The sequence below is a fragment of the Podarcis cretensis genome (assembly GCF_951804945.1).
Source record: "Podarcis cretensis genome assembly, chromosome: 7".
Classification (NCBI taxonomy): Eukaryota; Metazoa; Chordata; class Lepidosauria; order Squamata; family Lacertidae; genus Podarcis; species Podarcis cretensis.
The window spans coordinates 25,207,624-25,231,954 of record NC_137176.1 but is presented as its reverse complement, the minus strand read 5'-3'; the positions used below and the strand labels follow the sequence as shown (position 1 = coordinate 25,231,954).

General features: G+C 42.7%; 1 protein-coding gene across 1 annotated transcript in view; it reads right to left on the bottom strand.

The window, feature by feature from the left end:
* Positions 1-6,553: 6,553 nt before the first annotated feature.
* Positions 6,554-24,331, bottom strand: part of SERPINB5 (serpin family B member 5) — a 37,801-nt gene continuing 20,023 nt past the window's right edge. The window contains exons 8-14 of the mRNA XM_079982810.1: positions 19,201-19,395; positions 17,877-17,987; positions 16,604-16,723; positions 14,210-14,327; positions 12,689-12,822; positions 8,719-8,874; positions 6,554-7,152 (exon numbers count right to left, since the gene is read on the bottom strand). Of these exons, the coding sequence (XP_079838936.1) occupies positions 6,748-7,152; positions 8,719-8,874; positions 12,689-12,822; positions 14,210-14,327; positions 16,604-16,723; positions 17,877-17,987; positions 19,201-19,395 (1,239 nt within the window). The 3' untranslated portion in view covers positions 6,554-6,747. The remainder of the gene's footprint in view (positions 7,153-8,718; positions 8,875-12,688; positions 12,823-14,209; positions 14,328-16,603; positions 16,724-17,876; positions 17,988-19,200; positions 19,396-24,331) is intronic.

Below are 24,331 nucleotides of genomic sequence, written 5' to 3'. Positions count from 1 at the left end.
AGAAGGCTCGACCTAATGGTTACATAAAACGACTGCCCATGTATGGGCTGATTCGCTTCATTTCATTAGGGGTGTTGGATAAGCCGCCAAACCATCTTGTCATAGCTTCTCCACCACACTCTTTTTCCAAGAGCATGTGTGTGTTTGCTTGACTACTGCAGATGAAAAGGTGGCAGTTGTCTCCCAAGCTTCACACTTTTTTTTATTAGTCCCCTGAAGGGGAGGGAGAGGGAGAGGATAAGGGCAAATTGTCTGTTTGTCCACACTGGTGCATCATGCCCCAAAGTTCCCATTAATATTACACAGGCACTGTCACGGTATTGTTTTCAGCTCCAGCTAAGCTAAAACTCAAAGCAAACATCTCATTACCCAGGCATGTGATTTTAGCATACAATTTTAACATGTGATTTTAGTTAATATACTTGTTTTAAAGTTTTACATTAAGTTTTTATGTGCACATTTGTGTAACTTGCTTTTAATGCTTACTTTTATTGGCATTTTAATGAAAGTTTTAGAGTGCTTTTTGTAAAGCACTTGGAGGTCTTAAGTTTGAATAAGCAGCAGTGTGGTGTAGTGGTTAAGAGCGGTGGACTCGTAATCTGGGGAACCGGGTTCGTGTCTCCGCTCCTGCACATGCAGCTGCTGGGTAACTTTGGGCTAGTCACACTTCTCTGAAGTCTCTCAGCCCCACTCACCTCACAGAGTGTTTGTTATGGGGGAGGAAGGGAAAGGAGAATGTTAGCCGCTCTGAGACTCCTTAGGGTAGTGATAAAGCGGGATATCAAATCCAAACTCTTCTTCATGTAATTATGTGAAAATAACAGCAGCAGCAGCAAGTAAAAATAAGCCAGAAGTGCACTCTGGAAAAGTGTTAACATCCCAGGCTGTGCAGAAAGCCCATTCAATTCCACTTCTAGCTTAGAAGGGACAGAGCAATGATTCTGTAGCACTGGGTGTTCTACATCTGGAAAAGTTATCCATTACCAGTATATTCCTCATATGAGATTGACACTTCAGGTGACTCCGAGTAACCCTGAAAGTAAATGAAAGCTAATTGCTTCATGATCCCTAAGCTATCATTAATGGAGATTAGCAGAGCATCCGTCTCTTCAGTGCCTGCCTTGTTGGCACGTATCACTAGAAATGGCAGCAAGAAGTGTGTTTATAGAAATGTCTTCCCTGTGGGGATTAAACCAGTCTGTGCGTTCGGGAGCTTTAAATCCAGTCACCAACCTCATCTGATTCTTCGCAACTCCTGAGTCATGTCTGCACGTTACCTTGAAACGTCAATCTTGCTTTATTTCTCTCCCCAACCCCAACCCCCCCAAAAAATCAACAAAAAAATTTCCAGATGACTAATTAAAAATAATGATAAAAACTTCATAAGGGGTCGTTTGGTTGAAGCTCCTCAAAGACTGAGAATGTAAAACATCTGAAGGCTTACGTCTAATTCCCTGAAAATGTTTGCTGACCCCTACTGAAAAGGTTTGCTGACCCCTGCTCTAGTGGGTTCCTGTAACTGAATGAGAGTTCAGGTTAGCTAATTTCTCTGCTGTTCCACTGATATTTGCAGCCCGTTGCCATGCATCTGGACTCAGTGGCGTAGCGTGGGGGTGCAGGGGGGGCCGGCTGCACCAGGTGCAACATCTGGGGGGGCGCACTCGCCGCCTCCGGAGTCGCCGAAGAGCCTCGGGCGCAGGCTGTAGCAGAGCCCGCCCCATGTCTCGCGGAACCAATGAGCTGTGCGCGCGTCCAGGCTGAAGGCGTCCAGCAGGCAGCGGCTCTCAGCGCTCGCTGCGGTCCCCGCGCGTCAGGGCCGCGGTGGCCCGCCAGGCAGCCCCTCCTCACAGCCCCGCCACCGCCGCTGCTGCTGCAGCTGCTGGGCCATGTTGCATTTTCCTTGCCTCTCTGCCCTCCTCCTCCGGGCAAGCGGCGTCGTTTGGGCGGCAGTGCCAGCGGCAACTCGCCTCAGATCACCTGACACGGACCTGATCATTGTTGACATTTATTAATGATTGGAAACCCCTTATGGACTTTTTTGCACAAAAAGGAAAATGAGCTTCTGATATCTGGCTTTGAAGACTGAACAAAAGTTTGGTTTAAGGAAAGTAGAAGAGTTGGATGTTATTATAAAGTAAGGGTTTTGTATAAGTTTTTTAAGCTGATAGTTGGAGAATTGGGAGTCTTTTCTTTCGTTTACTTCTCATGTAAAAATATGCTTGATATTTGATGTTGATTTCTGTATATATATTTTCAAGCTTTCATAAAAATTGCTTAATAAGCTGGGGAAATGCATGCTAGGAAAATGTCATTGCCCTACAATCCTTTTTTAAAAAATAAATGCATACTTCAGACATTTTCAGCTGGTAAAATAACCAGATAAGTCACCACTCCTTGAAAACAAGATCATTATAATAGGTAATAAAGATTGCATCTAAGAGTCAGTTTAGACATACTTAATGTTCAAGCAGTTGCAGGCAGTATCAGGATCAAATTAGTCCATGATAATGATGCTTATGAATGTATTTTAAGTAACCCATGGCCACACGCAACTGATGGTGATGCTGCAATTCTTCCTTTGATTACACAGATTTCAAAGGAGCTCAGGTAGCACAGCACATTTTCCACCTGTACGTAATGCAGGAGGATGCAATAACTTCTCTTTTTAAAAATAGGTGAAGGGCAAATCTCCCTCTCACACATACCCCTGGATTGATTCGGAATTCAAAACAAAGCAGAAAATAGCTTAGTAATTCTGTATCCAGTACACCTTCAACTATTATACCTAAAAGAAAAGCTTATGTGCTTTTAACAAAAGATTTTTAGAACTTTTTTTTTCAATTCATTATATATCATCTCCCAGTAAGTCTTAACCTTTTCGTCCACCATATGTGATAGAATGTACCTTCTTTTTCTTTGCATTTCTAGCAGATATCTGGTTCAGATTTATATATTTTAGCTAATTTACTCGGTGTCAATTATTTTCATGCAATCAATCTGCTCTCTCTCCTATAGAAAAGCAAGGACCCTTGAACCATACCTCCTTATGGGCCTGTCTCTCACTGTGCTTGATGATCAGGGCTAATGTTCTCATGCGTTGCAAAAGAGCTATTCTGCTTTTCCTCCCTTGTAGGATGTGGAGTGGAAGACTTTTAGCACCAGTGATAAAGGGAATAATGGCAAATGAGGTGTGTCAGCTTGTACTTGAATCAATGCACACATTCCCATTTCATCTCAGGCAGCAAAACAAGACCCCTGTGTCTCCTGATACTAAAAATTGTCCTTAATTGTAAAGGGAACAATTATTCTCCAATACATGCTGTAAAAAAAGAAGAAAGAATCACAGATCATCTTATGACCTTATCACTTCAGCGTGCTTTTATTTCCACCTTCAGCTAAAACGAGATGCTAATCCAGCCAGTTTCAAAATGCCATAAAAATATGCATCTTATTCCAATTACCATTTGTGCTAATTTCAGTTTCCAGCCCTTATCTCACTGCAATGATGCTCTGTTTTCCATGGGGGCGAGGCCTGAGCAAGCAAAAAGCTGCTCGGGTGGAAAATTAGTTGGGGCCCTTGGTTGACTCAGTCAAACATCAGAATCTCTCAAAGTGGCAAGGGGGCAGATTCCAGATTCAGTCAGTATACTCATGGGGACTCAGTTGTCCTCCTTTCTCCAATGTGGGGGGAGCTTATTCAGGGAGGCAGGGTAGGGCAGCATAAAATGTTCATTTGCAAGCACCCCTACTCAGTTACTTGTGATACACCAAATGCTAGTTTAAATGTCAGTAGAAGACTGGCCTTAAGTAGTGCTGTTTTTCTAGCAAAAGAGGTTCAGGAACTCACCATGCATGCCTCCCTTGTTCACTTAGAATGGCAATGGCACCCACCTGAGAGGTGCTATTGGAAGTGAGTCCTGGTAAGTTCCTGATGGAAAAAAAGTCCTGCCACTAGCCATAAATGATAGCTCAGCAGGAAGCCCGACATGCCTTGGACTAGCGAGCCACGATACATGCCTGCCAAGCCTCATTTGAGGGGCTGAAAGACAAATTGTGCATTCAAATTTCTAGCCGCCTGTTTGCTGAGGCCAAAGGTACGGCTCGGTTCTTTATGTTCTATGTGTAAAGTGCTCCCCCTGGTGATCATTGCTAACTTGCACTCTTTCGTGTTTGTTTGGGAGCGCTCCTAGGTAAAATGACCCCTGACCGTTAGAAGAAGAAGAAGAGTTTGGATTTGATATCCCGCTTTATCACTACCTGAAGCAGTCTCCAAGCGGCTAACAATCTCCTTTCCCTTCCTCCCCCACAACAAACACTCTGTGAGGTGAGTGGGGCTGAGAGACTTCAAAGAAGTGTGACTAGCCCAAGGTCACCCAGCAGCTGCATGTGGAGGAGCGGAAACACGAACCCGGTTCCCCAGATTACAAGACTACCACTCTTAACTACTACACCACACTGGCTCCCAGTTGTAGACGTGGGGTTGTGGCGCTCATCTCGCTTTACTGGCCAAGGGAGCCGGCATTTGTCCGCAGACAGCTTCCAGGTCATGTGGCCAGCATGACAAAGCCGCTTCTGGTGAACCAGAGCAGCACACGGAAATGCTGTTTACCTTCCCGCCGGAGCGGTACCTATTTATCTACTTGCATTTTGACATGTTTTCGAACTGCTAGGTTGGCAGGAGCAGGGACCGAGCAACGGGAGCTCACCCCGTCACAGGGATTCGAACCACTGACCTTCTGAGTGCTCCTACTTTCCCTTTATTTTTCCAGTATTAAGAGGATAAGAAGCTGCCTTCTTATTGGTGTGTCTACCTCAGTATTGTCTACTCTGAGTGGAAGCGCCTCCCCAGGGTTTCAGACAGAAGACCTTCCCAGCCCTACTTGGACTGAACCAATCTAGGACCTGCTAGATGCGAGACAGATGAGCAAGACCCTCTCCTAGCCGCTTTTACTACTGAATGTGGTCTTTCAGTTTTAATGTAGCATCTTGTGCCCCTCCCCACCCTGCAGCAAGTCTGCTTCCTAACTTGCTCTGCTGCTGCTTTCCATTATGGCAGAGAAATCTCTTGGCATTGGTTAGTGCTGGTAAAATAGTAACTCAGTGTTTCCCAAAAGTGTGTGATACCACCCCTTCGGGGGCATTGGAACGGTCCAGGGGGGCTGTAGCCTCGGGTGCAATGGGAGGGGGCATTGAATAAAAATAAGGGGTGTGGAAGCATAAAGAAAGCAGAGAAGAAAAGAAAAATGGCAAAACCATTTGTACATGTTTCATCTGCTGGGAGCCTCTGCACTAGCTGAAAACATGGTGGCCAACATCAACTTTGGTAGAAGGCAGGTGTAGGGAGCATTTTTCAGGGCCGTGTCCCTTGCTAGGAAACTTTCAGGGGCCCACTTGATGGTGGTGGTTGGAGCCAGGTGCAAAGGCGGGTGGAGCAACAAATGTTTATTTAGAGAGGCATCCATCTGCCCAAGGCATGATGGACAACAACAACAACCAGGGGAAAGAAAGACGTACAGAATAATTGCCACAAACAGGAAGAACAAGGATATACAGTGGTACCTCAGGTTAAGTACTTAATTCGTTCTGGAGGTCTGTACTTAATCTGAAACTGTTCTTAACCTGAAGCACCACTTTAGCTAATGGGGCCTCCTGCTGCTGCCGCGCCGTGGGACCCCGATTTCTGTTCTCATCCTGAAGCAAAGTTCTTAACCTGAAGCACTATTTCTGGGTTAGCGGAGTCTGTAACCTGAAGCGTATATAACCTGAGGTACCACTGTAGTTTGAGTTCCTCACTTGTAGTTTTGTAAATCATTTAATGTGTCAACACGAATAGAAGCTATTAATATTGCAGTTGTTGTATAAGGGATTATTATTAAGACCAGAATGTACTGGAAATTAGTAAGACTGAATTTTTTTGAGATTATTTTATTTGGTTTTTCAGATTTAAAATTTACAGCCACATATCCAACATACAACGTACAAACAAGAGTCCAATGAATTTCTTGAACTTCCCTTTTCCCCATTGTTTGTCCTACTGTTAAGTCATTTCCTCCTGCATCTTTTATCATAATCCAAATCTTTTATCTCTCCATTGTATCTAAACTACAAGTGATATTCTGAAATTACTGGTAATAAGATTTTGGAATGCAGAAATAAAGCAAAGAATCAAACCATCAAATCTGGCACACAGGGAGCCATTTTTTCTAAATTATGCAATTTGGTATTTGAACAATTGGTATTAATAATTGTATTATAAATTGGTATTGTTATAATGAGGCTATTATTGCATTTGTTATGTACTGAAGTTCTCACCCTGGGCCAGCAGGGGGATACTGTAGATAGTTCAGGTCCACATATGCAAATAAGGGATCGAAAGTGATATTCAGTGATTGGATAGTTACAGAAAATGTTTACTGTTGAGTTCTAGTGGGCTGGCTGAACCCTTCAGTTCTGTTCTGGCCTGTGAATAAACAAGAGCTGTTTGAAGAATCACTGTGTCATCTGATATGTTCACCCACAACTTAACAGCATTGTAATTCAAAACTAATAATTTTTTTATCAAAAATAAAATAAAATAGAGAGGCATCAAGGGTCACATGCAACTCCCAGGCCGAAAGTTTCCCATCCCTGGTGTAAGTGGTCCCCTATTGCAAAAAAAATAAAAAACAGGCCTTAATATTACATTGGACAAGGCACTTTGTTTTCAGCCCTTTTCAATAAGCTGAAAGAAGGAATCCGACTTGTGTTTTAAGGGGAGCAGAGTTTGCCAAGGAAAAGGATGGCATTGCTAGGATTGTGCCGGATGCAGAAGAGGAATGGGTGATTAGCCTCAAATAGTTTATAGGACGGCAAGGATCTGTTGGAGACCACAGCGCCTGTGGCAGCGGCTGCTTTTGTCCCCACTTCGTCAACATCCACAAAGGCTTTGTGAAGCACTTTGGATAAGTAGAGTTGATCCGAGGCAGCCATCCCAGAAAGGTCGGCTCTGGATCTGTCAAACACATCAATCATCCCCAGGGCTTGCAAAGGCGAGTTGAGGTCGAAGGACTCTTCAAGCTTGAACTGGGGGAGATACACCTCAACATTCTCCTCTGTCAAGTTTTCTGAAGCAGTCCAGCATGCTAAATTCTCACTGGTCATGGTGTTTTCAACCTGTATGGCAAAAAAAAAGGATTAAGAAACAACATGGCTAAAATAAACATCACCAGGGCCCTAAGCTACTTGAAGGGACGCGGGTGGTGCTGTGGGTTAAACCACAGAGCCTAGGACTTGCCAATCAGAAGGTCGGCGGTTCGAATCCCCACAACGGGGTGAGCTCCCGTTGCTCGGTCCCTGCTCCTGCCAACCTAGCAGTTCGAAAGCACGTCAAAGTGCAAGTAGATAAATAGGGACCGCTCCGGCGGGAAGGTAAACGGTGTTTCCGTGAGCTGCTCTGGTTCGCCAGAAGCGGCATAGTCATGCTGGCCACATGACCCAGAAGATGTACACTGGCTCCCTCAGCCAATAAAGCTAGAGTCGGCCACGACTGGACCTAATGGTCAGGGGTCCTTTACCTTTACTTTAAGCTACTGAAGGTCATGAGGCCCTTTATATGTCCAGCTGTCCTTCGTAAACAACAAATTGCTGCTTTTTTGTGTTGAATATATATGGTAATTTATGGACCCAATAGGTATCTAATGCCATTTGCACATGTTGTCATGCAACCAGTCCATGCAGAATGTAGGCACCCTATATATAGAAATGAGCAAACCAGTGATATTTTAGGGAGCAGGCTAGCTACTTTCATCGTAGGAGCCTACACAACACAAAACACTGTTGCTGTGTGTAGGTTTTATTTTATTTGTTTTTTATCTTATATTTTGGAAATGTACATCCAGGTTTTTTTCTTTAATTTTTTGGGGGGCCCCCAAGAGAGTGGGGCCCTAACCTATAGCTTGTTTAGCTTATACGTAAATCCAGCACTGAACATCACATACAGGAAATATATGGGATACAGAACTCCTCTTGCAGAAAAATGAAATTTATTAAATGTGCCAATATGATTGGAAGTAAAAACAACTTTGTAGCTGCTGATAAGGGGTCAAGATCAAGACTGAATGTAATAGGACTAATTAAGACTTCAGAAGCAGGACGAAATAAAATGATCTCACCTTGAAATCTAGCACATGGGAGGCCACACAAAATTTATAATTGGCTTTATAATTAATATATATTTGAATTTGAATTGTAATTTGAGATTGATATAATGTGGTTTATATTGGATTTTAGTAAAATTAGTAAAATTATTTACAAAACCAAACATGATTCACTCTAAGTTATGGGGGCAAATCATACCAAGGTAGTTCAAAACAGTTGAGTTTGTTTTTTAAAAAAGTAGGGATTTTTTGAAAGAGCGGGGCTTGAAAATGAGAGGTGCCCTACACTTGCGTAACACATTGAGACTCATTTTAAGGTGATCCAGATTCTTGCTTGGGTTGATCCTCACAGTGATCCTTCCTTGCCCCAATTCCAGTAAGCATATCTCCTGGGTTTGGCCTTAATAGAAAACGATGGTTAATTAAACCAGGAAGTCTCCAATCATGGTGTGCAAGGACAGAAAGAGGAAAAGGGAGGCATGAACAAGGTTCAGATAAATTAAGATACGTATGTCAAAACCAGACCATTATTCTGCAACTCTGTGATTTATGTTTCAAACATTGTGACTTGTTTGTGACTTACCTGTTTCAAATTGCCGATGTCATCTGGCAATATAATGATCATGGACAACACTTTGCCATGGTATGGGAGGCAAAGGATCTGTGCATCCCTCTCCATTGTGTATCCCAGCTTAAATCGACCTTTCTGGTGCATCATCTGTACACGTTTACTTTCATTCTGTTTCGAAAGGCCGTAGAGAAAGACTTAGGTTTAGCAGAAACACACACACTCTGGTTGTCAATAAATATGGCAAGAAGACTTCACTACTTTGGTCAGCCGAATGCACAAATGCTGAACAACTGTTTGATAGCATTGTACAAACCAATTCTTCAGATGGTCGTAGCTGGCAGGCGACAGGACTGGCTAAGAATGGGAGCTGTGGGACTATATGGAACTAGTGGAAATGACTGGCAGAATCCGAGACCAGGGAGAAGAGTCGGTGGAAGAAGACTGGAAAGAGTTTAAAGATTATTTACAGAAATATTGTAAAATTAATGAATGCTAGAAAAATGTTGGAATGAAGTTATATGGCTTTAGTAGAAATGTTATAAGGAATTAAGGATAAATAGATTAATAGAGTATTAAAGGAAAAATAAGGTTAGAATGTGTTAAGATAATTATAGGATTGAAAACAGAGGAAGAGGGAAAGGAATTGTTGAAAAAATTAACAGAAGTGGAATACAAAAAGGGAGGTGTGAGGAGGTCGCGGAAATAAGTGAATGAAAGATAAGATATTGAAATTATTTGATGTGTTTTGAGTTGTGTTTGTTTTGTTTTGTTGGTTTAGTGTGTTGATGTTGTATTGTATTGTTTTTTCTTTTTTGTAGTGTTTAAATTGTTGAAAAAAGTAATAAATATTATTTTTTATAAAAAAAAAAAAGAATGGGAGCTGTGAGGAAATAGATGATTAAAATCTCAGTTCAGCCACAAATTTGCTAGGTGAGGCTACTATGCTTCTCTGCTTGACAGAGGGTGGATCAACACACAGGAAAAAATGCTATAAATAAGTCAGAAATTAAATTGTTATAACAAAAGAAAAAAACATGATGTAAAAATCACATAGAAAATTTCTTTTTTCTCTGGTGCCATCTGGTGTTACATATTTATTCTGCATTCAAAGTGAGGGGGGGGCGGTTACAAATATTGCTGCATCCAGAGTTGCTGTTGGGTTACTGAGCTAACGTATGTGATGTGCTTTGAATATTTGAAGTGAATTGAGTGTACGCTCCATTTTTATGTCCACCAGAGATGCCCTTATTTTCTGCTACCTTTCCTTGGTGAAAACACTGCCTCTCCCCCCGCCCCTTGGTGAATTTTTTAGGAATGCCTTTTGACCATTTTTGTAGCATTTGTAGTAAATATTGCTGAATGTTCTGCAATAAGTTGCAGGTGTTCCATGTATTTCTTTAAAAACGTAGCACTTAATATAATAAAAAAAATCTAAATGATTTAGTTGAAAACATTTAAATACAACAAATGCCTATAAAATTTCCTGAAAACAAGATAAAAATGTGACTGTGTATCATAAATGAAACTGAGCACTGTACAAAACAAAAAATTAAAAACAAAGAGTCAAAGTCCCAGTAAGTGAGGGGAAGCATATATATCTTCAGCTAGTGGGTCAAGACCCCATGGAAATATATGGTAAAAAATATATGGTTTTTAAAAAAGGATCCCCAAATGCATGTTTGCATTAAAAGCAGGTTCTGAGTCTGAAAGGGTTGGATATATAAATTTTCTACGATAAGTACAGCAAAATGCGTTGAGGGATTAAACATTTTACTACATGGTCTTAAATTTTAAATCCCTTTTGCAAGATATTCCTGTGGCAACACACAGCCTGGTAGTGGAATGGAGGTCCTGGGCGTGGAGCATACTTATTTGTTTAACCTATTTATTAAATGTACCGTATTTTTCGCCCCATAGGACGCACCAAGTTTTTTTGGGGGGAAATAAAGGAAAAAAAATTATTTCCCCCCCAGGCGCTTGTGGGGCCGGCAGCAGGGAGAAGCGCTCTTCTCCCCGCAGCCCGCCTGCAGATCAGGTCCGGGGACAGAGGGAGGACGCGCTGCGCCTCCCAGCTGTCCCCGGAGCTTGCGGGGCAGGCAGCGGGGAGAAGCGCTCTTCTCCCCGCCGCCCGCCTGCAGATCAGGTCTGGGGACAGAGGGAGGACGCGCTGCGCCTCCCCAGCTGTCCCCGGAGCTTGCGGGGCTGGCGGCCGGGAGAAGCACGCGTCTCCCCGCCATCAGCCTCCAAACCACAGCGGGAGACAGCGGGATGACGGCGTTCCGCCTCCCCGGTGTCCCCCGACCTTGTGGGACTGGCGCTGCGGCTCTCCTGAAGCCTGGAGAGCGAGAGGGGTCGGTGCGCACCGACCCCTCTCGCTCTCCAGGCTTCAGCGAAAGCCTGCATTCGCCCCATAGGACGCACACGCATTTCCCCTTCATTTTTGGAGGGGGAAAAGTGTGTCCTATAGGGCGAAAAATACGGTATATGCTACCCTTCGGTTGAGGACATAGGGCAGTTTACAATATAAAAATGCGAAAATGCATTATATAATGACGAATTGCACATCTAAAAACATATCCACATGAGCTAAGCTGATGGACTACGACGAAATGGCAAAGCTGTCTGGAAAGCTCAGGAACCAAGAAGGCAAAAACTTTTTTTAAAAATGGGAAAAATTCATAATTTATTTATGAGACCACTGCATGCAAATGAAAACATTAGCAGGATTTTTACCTCACTTGTAATGTAGCAAACACTATGGAAAAGATGGATAGGTATAAGATATATAATATGGCAGTTGTAAATGTTGACAATAGGACCCATAGATAGAATGGGGGGAAGTCTCAAGTCATCTCTATATATGGATATGTATTTGGATTGTTCTTTTTTTTATTTGTAAAATCAAATAAAAATTATTTCAATTTTAAAAAAAAAAAAATCTCCAAATGTAATCGTCCTCTCTGTCGCTGTAGAGATTGTTTAGTAATAGAGGAGCGCCCTCTTGTGAACCCTTGGAGTAAAATCATTTGCATTATACAGACTTTAGCTTGAGCTACACATATAGCTGGAGGAGACTCTTGAGAGTCCCATGGACTGCAAGAAGATCAAATCTATCCATTCTGAAGGAAATCAGCCCTGAGTGCTCACTGGAAGGACAGATCCTGAAGCTGAGGCTCCAATACTTTGGCCACCTCATGAGAAGAGAAGACTCCCTGGAAAAGACCCTGATGTTGGGAAAGATGGAGGGCACAAGGGGAAGGGGACGACAGAGGACGAGATGGCTGGACAGTGTTCTCAAAACTACCAACATGAGTTTGACCAGTTGCAGACGACTTCACTTAAACTTAAAATAGCTTATAATAAGTCTAAACCTTAACACTAAGGATACTATTTACAGAACACCACATCAGAAGGAAAGGAGATGGAAAGAGAAAGTGAAACTCAGGCTCCTTCTGGCCTCTTATTATAAGCAGCATGACCTTGAAGAAAAGATAACAGAACCATTTTAAACCAGCTGTACTGTACTCAGCTTCTCTGAAGGAATAACCCAAACTTCTGCTTGTTTCTTTCACACACATAAGCTTCCAGAACCCTCTTGAATTAATTAGAATAGGAAAGATCTCAACACATCAGATCAATATTTTTCTGCACTAAGAAATGCAAATTGACATATATATCTAGCTCAGCAGCATTTACACAGACTAGCAGGCATTCTCCAGAGCTTCCGGTAGAAGTCTTTCCTAAACACATGTAGAGATGTTGAGGACTGAAGCTTGGACCTTTTGCATGAGTTATGGCCTCTTGCCAAAGGAAGTGCAAGATCCATGGCTTGAGCCAGCCAGCCAACCAAGTCCTTGACCTGTTCTACTACTCAGCTGAGAAGGCATTAGAGTGCCACTGGGCCGCCATTTTGTAACATACTTGAATCAGCATTGAACATTCACACAATTCTAAAACAATAGATTCAGTTGTGCCACGATACCTCATTCAGCTTAAATTCTCGTTCTGTCGGGTCAAACTGGTGTTCCCAAGTTGCTTTAAAGTAGACGGCATTTGCCAGCACCAACATAGTGTCTGGCTGAATAGTTCCCGGAGGGAAAAGGTCCTTGATGTTTCCTTAGAGAAAAGAAATTTGAATTAATGTGGATTTTTAAAAAACATATAACCTCATCGTCTTTCATACACAGTAAAAGCGACTGAATTGTTTTTGATTCACAGAACCGAGGAATTGTGCTTATCACACTTCCCCCAACCCCTCAATTGCTGTCTTATTTTTATTATTTATAGACTACTCTCCATCACATTGAGGTTATCCCGGGGCAGTTTCCCGAATATAAAAATAAATACAACTGACAATAAGAACCGAATGATCAGCACAGCAGCATAAAGCTCCAATAACAGTGGCAACTCTCATTATGAGCTCCTCTAGGTTGGACGCGGGTGGCACTGTGGGATAAACCACTGAGCCTAGGACTTGCCGATCAGAAGGTCGGCAGTTCAAATCCCCACGACGGGGTGAGCTCCCGTTGCTCGGGCCCTGCTCCTGCCAACCTAGCAGTTCGAAAGCACATCAAAGTGCAAGTAGATAAATAGGTACTGCTCCGGCGGGAAGGTAAACGGCATTTCCATGCACTGCTCTGATTTGCCAGAAGTGGCTTAGTCATGCTGGCCACATGACCCGGAAGCTGTACGCTGGCTCCCTTGGCCAATAAAGCGAGATGAGCGCCACAACCCCAGAGTCGGTCATGACTGGACCTAATGGTCAAGGAGATATGGAAGGTGTTTGTAGAATTTGTACTGTTAAAATGAAAAAGGGTCAAACCATTACAAGAGCTGTTGAAATTTTGGGAGGTTGGATAGTTACAATGAAATGGTCTCAGTGGTGGGGTGTATATTTTTATTCTTATTTATTTATGGTTATTACTTTGTCAAAATAGAAGGAGAAGGAGAGGAGGAGAAGGAGAGGAGGAGGAGGAGGAGGAGGAGGAGGAGGAGGGGTGTATATTGTTATTCTTATTTATTTATGGTTATTACTTTGTCAAAATAGAAGGAGAAGGAGAGGAGGAGGAGGAGGAGGAGGAGGAGGAAGAGGAAGAGGAGGAGGAGGAAGGAGGAGGAGGAGGAGGAAGAGGAGGAGGAGGAGGAGGAGGAGGAGGAGGAGGAGGAGAAGAAGAAGAAGAAGAAGAAGAAGAAGAAGAAGAAGAAGAAGAAGAAGAAGAAGAAGAAGAAGAAGAAGAAGAAGAAATAATAAAGGCCTGGGATACTGCAAGAAAAATAAGGTGGTGATCTTGGTTTTGTGCTACAAATCAATGATTCCTGCAACACTGAGTGCTTCCAGGCTGTTGCTTTTCCTGAGTGGGGTGATGGGTAAATTCACTGGGAAGTGTGGAATAATACTTGATGATGTAACATGGTCTAACATCCCCACAAACAAATGAGAATGGATGCTCAGGAGGAATGCTCAATAAACACGTCGTCGGGAAGTGACCTTCAGCTTCCTTACCCTTTGTCTGCCTGGCAACTTCAAGGTTAATCTCCTGCCTTGCTTCTTCAGTAGCATTTTGAAAGTCGACCGTTTGCAGTGTAGCTCCAAAGATTTCCTTCATGCGTGTGAGATATTGCTGTGGAGTTTTTAAAAATGAAAGAGAAATATTGTGAATTCCCCAGGCGAGCCATTTGTAGATGACGGTATACAGGTACTAATCACCTCTTACCTAGTGCCTTGCTGGGTAATCATGAGACCTTCCCACAGAAAGGGAATCATCCACCCCACCAGAGCAACACTTGATATGCAGTGTAGACTGCAGCTTCCTCTTCTGGGGCATTTGGCCACAAAAGTGAGAGGCAGATAAACACTCAGCACTCATGCAAAGTGCACAGAAAATTTAGCCAACCATTAAAATATAGTCAAGGTAATTCTAGTTATACACTTGTCAGGATGCTGCCAGTGGCCCCCGGCTGGTTGCCCAGGAAAGTATAAAGACAAAGGAAAGTTTCTCGCAGTCCTTTTTTATTTCAACGTTACAGAGAGAGGCCATAGAACCCAGCCTCTTGGATAATGGCGTTGTCCCGAGTGAATCTCCACCCCTCATCTCTCCCACTTCCTCATTTGTCATCAGCATCACCACCTCCTTTACAGGTGCCACTAAGTACCCTCTGCCTTCAAGCTCTTTGCTCTCCTACCTTTAAGGCTCACCGGTTTCTGGGAGATGGTGGGTCTGGAATGCTTTCTAATGACAATGTGTCAGTCGGCCATTCTGGCTCTCCCATGATTTCCCAACTTTCCCCCTCATCTGCCTCTGAGCTGTGACCTCCCTCAAACTACTGTTGTTAATCTATACTGTCTTCCTCTTCCTCCTCCCTGGAAGGGTCAGGATGAGGAGGCCTCCACCATTCCTCCTCTACCCAGTCCCTGACAACACCCCTCCTTTCTGTTCACAACACCTTTTTTGGATCTAAGGGGGCACCTTTGGCCTTCCATATGATGCTTGTCTCTCAACTCCCATCACCGTCAACTGGTATGGACAGTTGTTAGGGCTGAAGGAAGCTGGAATCCAACAACATTTGGAAGGCTACATGTTTCCCACCCTTGATTTAATGATGAATGTAGCCTGGGTTCAGAAGACTATCATTTAAACCATTTTAAATTATTGGCAACAAGCCCTGGTGAGCTTCCACCTTCCCTTTCCTCCTCTTCCTTCTTCATGCACAAGAGGACTGTGAAAACGTTTGTGATGGCCTGGGATTCAGACTCGGATGCTGAACCTGAGGGACCTCAGCCTGCACAGGATTCCCCGCCTCCAGAACCAGCTGAGCCGGGGCTGGGGCATGAGCCTGAAGGGTCCTCACTTGTGCTGGATCCTCAGGTGCAGGCACCAGCTGAGTCTGCTCTGGCTCCTGAGGTGATGGAGGACCCATTGCCTGCAGGTGCTCCACTCTCAGCCCCATCAGGGGAAGGTGAGGTTGCCTCTGGGTCCGGTAACCCTCCAGCCTCTCCTGAGCTGCAGAGGCTCAGGGCAGAGAGGCGGAGGGAACTAAGTTCCCACAGGAGGAGTGTTCGCCTCCAGGCCAGGAGAGGCAAGTCACCAGAGGATCGGGCCGCCCTATGCCTCGGGGCAGATAAAAGCCGGCCAGCCCCAGTCCCAAGAGCAACATTGTTGGTTGCTAGTTCCTGCCTGAACCCTGACCTGCTTTGTTGCCAGAGCTCCTGACCCAGCCTGGCTCCCTGCTTGCTTGCCTGTTCCTGACTTCACCCGACTCCCTGCCCTGCACCCAGCTTCAGCTACTACAGACTGCCTCCATGTTGCACCTTCAACCACGAACCGGACTTGTACCTCGCCTCTCGGGTAACCCATGGGACCAGCACAATGTCCACTTTCATTTTCTTTTTTACTAAGCCACAATTTCCCAGGATGACCTCGGCCCAGTGGGAGTATATATCTCCACCCCCCCTATTCAGCCCAGACATTGAGGTCCAGCTCCGAGGGCCTTCTATTGGTTCCCTCACTGCAAGAAGAGAAGCTACAGGGAACCAGGCAAAGGGCCTTCTCAGTAGCGGCGCCCGCGCTGTGGAACACCTTCCCGTCAGATGTCAAGGAAATAAACAACTACCTGACTTTTAGACGACATCTGAAGGCAGCCCTGTTTAGGGAAGTTTTTAACGTTTGACATTTTATCATGTTTTTTAATATTCTGTTGGGAGCCACCCAGAGTGGCTGAGGAAACGCAGCCAGATGGGCAGAGTATAAATAATATTTTATTATTATTCTCATTATTATAATTCTGGGATATCCTGCTCAAATCAGGACTGTTGACGTGTATAAGAGACCTTTTGCATGCATGTGGGCAGCTCTGCAACTGAGCTACGACTTTCCTTCCACAGTGAGAAATCACTTACCTTTAAAAATTCATATCCCTTCTGCATGAACAGATTGTTGGCCACGTTCAGCTCATAGTCGTTACTGAGATTATTCAGCTGAAACAGAAGTTTCTTGATCTCTGGAAAGATTCCTTCTTCCTAGCCAGAGTATTAAGAAAAAGATTTCAAATGAGGGGAAAAACCCAAGTAGATTAATGGATGTAGAAATGTTTGGCAGCAAGAGCTCATTGCTATCTATTATTTTTAAGGGCTTGTAATGAAAAATGACAGAGGCCAATCATCAGCAACAATTTACCAATCAGGTATCCCGAAGCTTCTAAAATTGGGATTGCCCTTCTTCAGTGAGCCTCTGGAGGTTGCTGCAGTCAGTGTATGGCTCGCCTCATTGCGTGCATCAGCCCCTCCATTTGGATGCTTGGCCAAAGGGCCTCTCCCTCCCCTAGTGGGTCTTCAACACTTGTCACAGGATTGCTGTATATGCTTGCATTCTAAAGACTTCCTGCCTAGGGAGCTATGTGGGTGTGTTGCTGTATATGCTTTCCCCCCATTCTGTTGTGTGTTGTGCTTCAAAACAGTGCTTGAAAGGAGCATAAAGGAATCTGTTCAGAAGGATGCTTGAGGGCTTCCAGTTCACTACTGGCAGTGTCACTGGGGCTGATGGACTGGGGAAGCCATAGCAACATCGCATGTGTGGTTCAAGGGATTTGTGTTGGGGAGGGTGTCATTGTCATTGTGAATTACAGTCATACCTCAAATTGCAAACACCTTGGCTCCCAAACAAATCAGCTCCTGAATGATCGAAACCCGGAAGTGAGTGTTCCAGTTTTCAAACAATTTTCAGAAGCCGAACATCCAGTGTGGCTTCCACGGCATCTGATTGGCTGCAGGAGCTTCCTGCAGCCAATCAGAAGCCGTGCTTTGGTTTCCAAACATTTTGAAAGTCCAAGGTACGGCTGTGATTGACTCCCTCCAAAAGTGGGCGACATGCGGCTTATGGGTGCGATTGCTGGCACTGTTCCTGATTGGTCCATTTCCCAGGGGTGCTGTAGGTTTGCCTGCCATTTTTATGTCATCTCCTGTTTTCCTGTGTTGCTTGCTTTCCAGGCTGAGCAGATGTGGCCATTCTACCAGTGTGTTGATGGTATATCTACCCACCGCCAACTCAGTGCAATTGGTGTAGAGGCTTGCTTGGCCTGACTTCCTTGCCACATTTCTGGCTACAGGTCTTGATAGTACCAAAAAAATAACCCGCCGCTTAGTCCTATGGCTTTAAGAATAGTTCTGGACATACCACTGAAAACTGAGCTGCAGTATCTCTCTTGGGTTCTGACGCAAGAAGACACATTTTCCCCTCAGAAGCAGCTCGTCTTGCGCTTCCCAGAGTCCTATTGAAGTGTAGCACCTATAGCAAAAACAAGTTGTAAGCAATGCAAAGCATCCAGGATAGGAAGGGGGCAAAAAAAAACCCCACTTACCTTGATTAAATAAACAAGAGACTACAACTGCTAAAAATATTGTTACTGCTGAAACAGCTGCATTGGTTTGTGGCAGTAGTTGTTTTAAAAGGAAAGCAAGAAATGAATATGAAAAATGAAGAACGTAGCTTACAGGTTTGTACCAACGGCTTCTTTTAATCACTCTTACAGCTACTTTGAATATATAGTGTTTCGACACTCGTTTTCTTACAAATTTTCTGCTTTGCTAACACTAGTCGAACAAGTTCCTTTGTTAAGGCAATGGCCACAGCCTATCAGGTAAGTACCCATCACCTGCATTTTAAAGAGTGAGCTCTGCTGCCGTAGAGACACGTGGAAGGGCTTTTCCCCATCTCACACCATGGGAATGCCATGCCATCCTAGGATGGAGAACAATAGGCCAAGGGAGAGCTGTGTATGTGTGAGTCTTGGCTGACAATGGAAGCTGAAGACATAGAGAGTTGTCTTACAATGTGCTGGGGCGAAAGCTGTGGCTCAGGTTTCCCTGGAAACCTAGTGGGAAAGCAAGATCTGTGGGAATGTTAATGCTGTCAGCTCCTCCATCCTATGCTCAGGTTGTATAGGTGTGTAAAAAAAAGCCAGCCATATATCCTAATGACACCTCAGTCCCACTGACCTTCATTCCAGAGAAACCAAGTCTTAGGTAAGTGGAGGGATGTTATTGGGTTGTTGTTAATAATAATAATAATAATAATAATAATAATAATAATAATAATAATAATTTATTTCTACCCTGCCCATCTGGCTGGGTTTCCCCAGCCACTCTGGGTGGCTTTCAACAGAACATTAAAACAGAATAAAACTTCAAACACTAAAAAGTTCCCTAAACAGGGCTGCCTTCAGATGTCTTCTAAAAGTTGGATAGTTGTTTATTTCCTTGACATCTGATGGGAGTATTGTTTTTATTCTGATTATATATGTATAATCAGATTATTCTGATTATATATGTAGTGGTTTTTTCTGTGAACCACCCTGAGACCTCCTCCGGGTATAGGGCGGTATATAAATTCAATGAATAGATAGAATAGATAGAATAGAAGAAGGAGAAGAAGAAGAGCAGGAGCGCCTGCAGCCTCTTGCCACTTAGAGATGCCATTGTATGTATTTGTTGATGCTCACCTCTTCCATCTGAGTTTTGCTGCTTCCCCTGGCACCAAGTTGTACCATGGCGAGGGCGGATGTGATACTTATTGGAGAGAAGAAGATGTTTTTGCAAGTGTCACTTCTATTCAGCTTCTTGTAAAGATCAAGACCAAAAGCAATAATTGCTGTAGGAAGGGGGTCCTTGGTGAAATGCAGATCCATGGTGACTAGCTGGTGAGGGGAGAGAGGGAGAAAAAAATCAATAAATAGGTAGCTAAATGATTGATTGCTCAAGTTAGGAAAACTTAACTTCGTGGAACTGGTTGAATTCTGCTGCAGATATATGACTGGAAAGGCACACACCCAAGTGGAAAGTTTTTTTCCCCACAGACCATTTTTCCTCCCAGAGCATTTCAATATTGAAAAGATCTCTTGAGGAACACCTTTCCAAGCCTATTTCTCAATTGTTCACTTTATATTCAAAGGGTACGTGCAACTGGAAGTTATTAGCAACGCAAAAAGGAGAATGCAAAAAGCTGTAAGATTCATAAGAAACTTTTGATGGCGTTGTAGAGGAAAGTAGGGTTGACACCAGGCAGGACATAATGTAGTTGGGACCACATTTGCATAGCAATTAAAACAAATAAGACAGGCTGAAAGGCCATGCTACAGCTTTTCAAAAGTAGTCCTCAAGCATTACAACCACCACCACAATAATAATAATAATTTGTATACTGCCCTATACCCATAGATCTCAAGACAGTTTACAACTTGAAAAGTGTGTGTTGCTTTTAATCTTTTTATCATATCTATGCACTATAATGTCAAAATGTACAAGACTGAAATATCATGTGAAGTCTTGTAATCCATCCTTGTTTTCAATGTTTCAAAAGTTAGTACCTGAGAGTAGGGATTGTTGCCAGCTTCATTAATGTATGAACCCAGAATTCTAGAGTCCCCCAAACTGATGCCAAAGTTTGGTGCTAGTTTTGTGCTAGATGGGGTATTGGTGCTAGATGGGGTATCAGTTGCAGCACCAAGTTTCCTTCCCAATTTACATATCATGTTTAGGAGGTGGGCGTGAGGTTTTTCATCTGGACCACATCAGGGGAGAAATAGTTAAACTTTCCCTCCCCCCCCCCCCCGGAGTTCTACTGCTGCTCTGCCCATCCCTATGGCTGCTGTGTTTTTAAAATATCTATATATATGATAATTAATTGTATTCACCCAATTAACATCATGCCTAGCTTGGCCCCGTGGCTGTAGGCATGTGAACACCTTGATTTTAACAAATTAGCCTGAATTTGTATTGTATAATGAACTGAAGGTATAAGCTGACATTTCATTTGCAAACCCACAAATTTGGGCTTCGTTTACAACCCTTAATCTGTTGTAAACGAGATGACTTGCGAAATCAACCTTTAGGCTTATTGTTATTTAAACAATAATTTTAAACATATATTTACCTCCTTGTCTTCGGGAGTCAAGAGATCAGTATATACTCAGTATTCTCTTCCTCTGTCTCCGGCTTTCTGGAGGAACTGGAATATTCAAGGTGTGGTCACGCCCACTAATAAATATTCCACATGACTTCATGATCATTCCCGACTTCTGGTCTTCCCGCACTGATTATATTTTCTCAGATTTAGATTTGATTACACAGAAAGCTGTATATTTTAGGAGAATTCTCTTTCTTCTCAGACTATCCAAATCTGCTGCAACAAATGTCTCAGCTTCCTTTTATCACATGGAATTAGCAAACTCATCCGAATGTACTCAAAGCAGAGAAGCAGGAGTCTGCCTATACAAATTATATCAAGTTATATGAAAGAAAGGAATGAGCAGGATTCATTTTATGTTCCATTGCCTAAAGTAACTCTCCCAGTGGCTCATATGTGTATGTACGTGTGTGCGTATGCATGTACACACACACACACACACACACACACACACAGATGTCAAGATGATAAAGAACTACACAACTTTTAGAAGACAGCCCTGTATTGGGATGTTTCAATGTCTGACTTTTATTGTTTTAATATGTTTTGGAAGCCGCCCAGAGTGGGATATAAATTTTATGTTTGTGTGTAATTTAATAATAGTAAGCAAAATGAATACTAAATACAAGATAAAAAAATAAATAGAAAAGATAAAAAATAAATAGAAAAGATAAATAAGATAAATAAATAAATAGAAAAGATAAAAAATAAATAGAAAGATGGTAAAGAAAAGAGGGGATACAGCAGATTTGAAAAAACACACTTTGATAGAGAATTAAAGTCAATACATTACAAGGCGACACATCATGTGCTCTTTCATTCCCATACTGAATAAAAAGAAATACATTTATTTTGATAATTATTATTTGATTCCAACCAAGCAGCTCTTGGTGCTATCTCATACCCTCATAGCAGCTAAGAGTCTTATCTGTATGTCTGCTGTCTCCTCCCACATTCTGCCTTTAGGCTCTCACCAGATGCAGAATCATGGAGTTATCTCCAGCCAAATTTTGTACCTTGTCACCATTCCCGTAACATAATTTTTATTATTGTTGTTATCTAGTCTGATGAAGAGTTCTGTAGAACTCCAATGATAGGATTGGCCTAATAAAAGTATTGTTGTAATATGGATGTTGGGGCTGTTCTCACTTGAAATGGAACTGTTTAATTCAAACACGTAAATAAGCTTAGGAAAGTGAGTAGCCTGCAGAAAAATTACCAGACTGCTGGTAATTCTGTCCCTCCTTTGGCAGCCTGTTTGGTGACTATGCTGAGGTTCAAGAAGGGGTGTGGTACCCAATATCCTCCTCCACAAGTTTCCTCACTTGCTTCCCTCACTCATCTGCATGCAATTTGTTGTTGCCTGTGACTACCATCTTAGTTTTTAAATACAAGGCTGCTTTAATTGGTAATACCTCTTTGTATGTTGGGACGCGGGTGGCGCTGTGGGTTAAACCACAGAGCCTAGGACTTGCTGATCAGAAGGTTGGGGGTTCGAATCCCCATGACGGGGTGAGCTCCCGTTGCTCGGTCCCTGCTCCTGCCAACCTAGCAGTTCGAAAGCACGTCAAAGTACAAGTAGATAAATAGGTACCACTCTGGTGGGAAGGTAAACAGCGTTTCCGTGCGCTGCTCTGGTTCGCAAGAAGGGGCTTAGTCATGCTGGCCACATGACCCAGAAGCTGTACTCCCGCTCCCTTGGCCAATAAAGCGAGATGAGCACTGCAACCCCAGAGTCGGTCACGACTGGACCTAATGGTCAGGGGTCCCTTTACCTTTACCTCTTTGTATAATACCCAAAATCAAAGTCAGAATGAACAGTTTAGATATAAGATTTTTTAAAGAAAAGGAAACAGCTTAATGACAATAGACAAGGTAGCTAAAAAGGCATTTATTCTCACCACTACAGTGGCCCCATAGTAAAATAGCAGATCTTCACTGTTATAGTTATAGTTGCTGCCTTCTGTTTTGGTTTGCAGTTCAGATTTAGTGCTTGCTTCACTGCACGGGTGCACAATAATTCTCTGGGCAGAATTATTTCCTCCTCCTTCTTGTCATGTGGGCGTTGCTGTGCGATTTCTCCATAGAGATACTATCCAGGCTCAGACCTGCTGCAACTTGTGAACTTTTCCTGAGATGAGGTGAGTTGCTGAGAACCTCAAAAGCCTAGCTATTGAAACTGGAAGGGTGTGGAAAAGTATATGCTTGGAGTGCAACTTAGTAGTTCACATGTACACGTAACGTTCCTTACAATTTAATGATTCACTGCTGACTCACCTGAAAGCGTTGAGTCTGCAATAGTTTGGAGCCATATGGAGGCTTATTCATGTATGTACCAGCCCCATGAATGGAAAGACCAGAAAACTTGTGTAGACTTCAGTTTCTAAAAGCAACCTTCTTCTCTCTCTAGGGTGTGGTTCACACATGTATGCACAGCACTTGATTTCTCATCACTTGAAGACTTGAATACATAAACCGACTCCATTGCAAAGTTAACTGAGTTTGAGTTGAAATTATATTCATTTATTTATTGCCTGCTTTTCACCCCCAAGGTCCCAGGGTGGGTTACAACACTAAAACATATTAAAAACAGATATCTATAGATGATAGATAGATAGATAGATAGATAGATAGATAGATAGATAGATAGATAGATAGATAGATGATAGATAGATGATAGATAGATAGATAGATATAGATGATAGATAGATAATGATAGATAGATAGATAGATAGATAGATAGATAGATAGATAGATAGATAGATAATACATAAACCGACTCCACTGCAAAGTTAACTGAGTTTGAGTTGAAATTATATTCATTTATTTATTGACTGCTTTTCACCCCAAAGTCCCAGGGTGAGTCACAACACTAAAACTTATTAAAAACAGATAGATGATAGATGATAGATAGATAGATAGATATAGATAGATAGATAGATAGATAGATAGATAGATAGATGATTGATAGATAGATGATAGATAGATAGATAGATAGATAGATAGATAGATAGATAGATAGATGATAGATAGATGATATAGATAGATGATAGATAAATAGAGATGATAGATAGATAGATAGATAGATAGATGATAGATAGATAGATAGATAGATAGATGATAGATAGATAGATAGATGATAGATCATAGATCATAGATAGATGATAGATAGATAGATAGATAGATAGATAGATAGATAGATAGATAGATATAGATGATTGATAGATAGATAGATAGAGATAGATAGATATTCTAAAAATATACACTTCAAGTGTCAAAAGCCAGAGTAAAGAGGTGTAGCTTCCACATTCTCTGGAAGCTGTATAATGATGGTACCAGACACGCCTCTGTGGAGAGGCAGTTCCATAGCTTAGGGCAGGGGTAGGCAACCTAAGGCTGAGGGGCCGGATCCGGCCCAATCACCTTCTAAATCTGGCCTGTGGACAGTCCAGGAATCAACGTATTTTTAACATGAGTAGAATGTGTCCTTTTATTTAAAATGCATCTCTGGGTTATTTGTGGGGTATAGGAATTCGTTCTCACCCCCCCCCCCCAAGAAATATAGTTTGGACCTTACTTTTCATTTCCTATATAACAAACGGTGTTGCTGATTAAATTCCCTTCTGTCCTGGTATCTGAGGCCAGATTTTATGAAGTAAAGGCAGGGC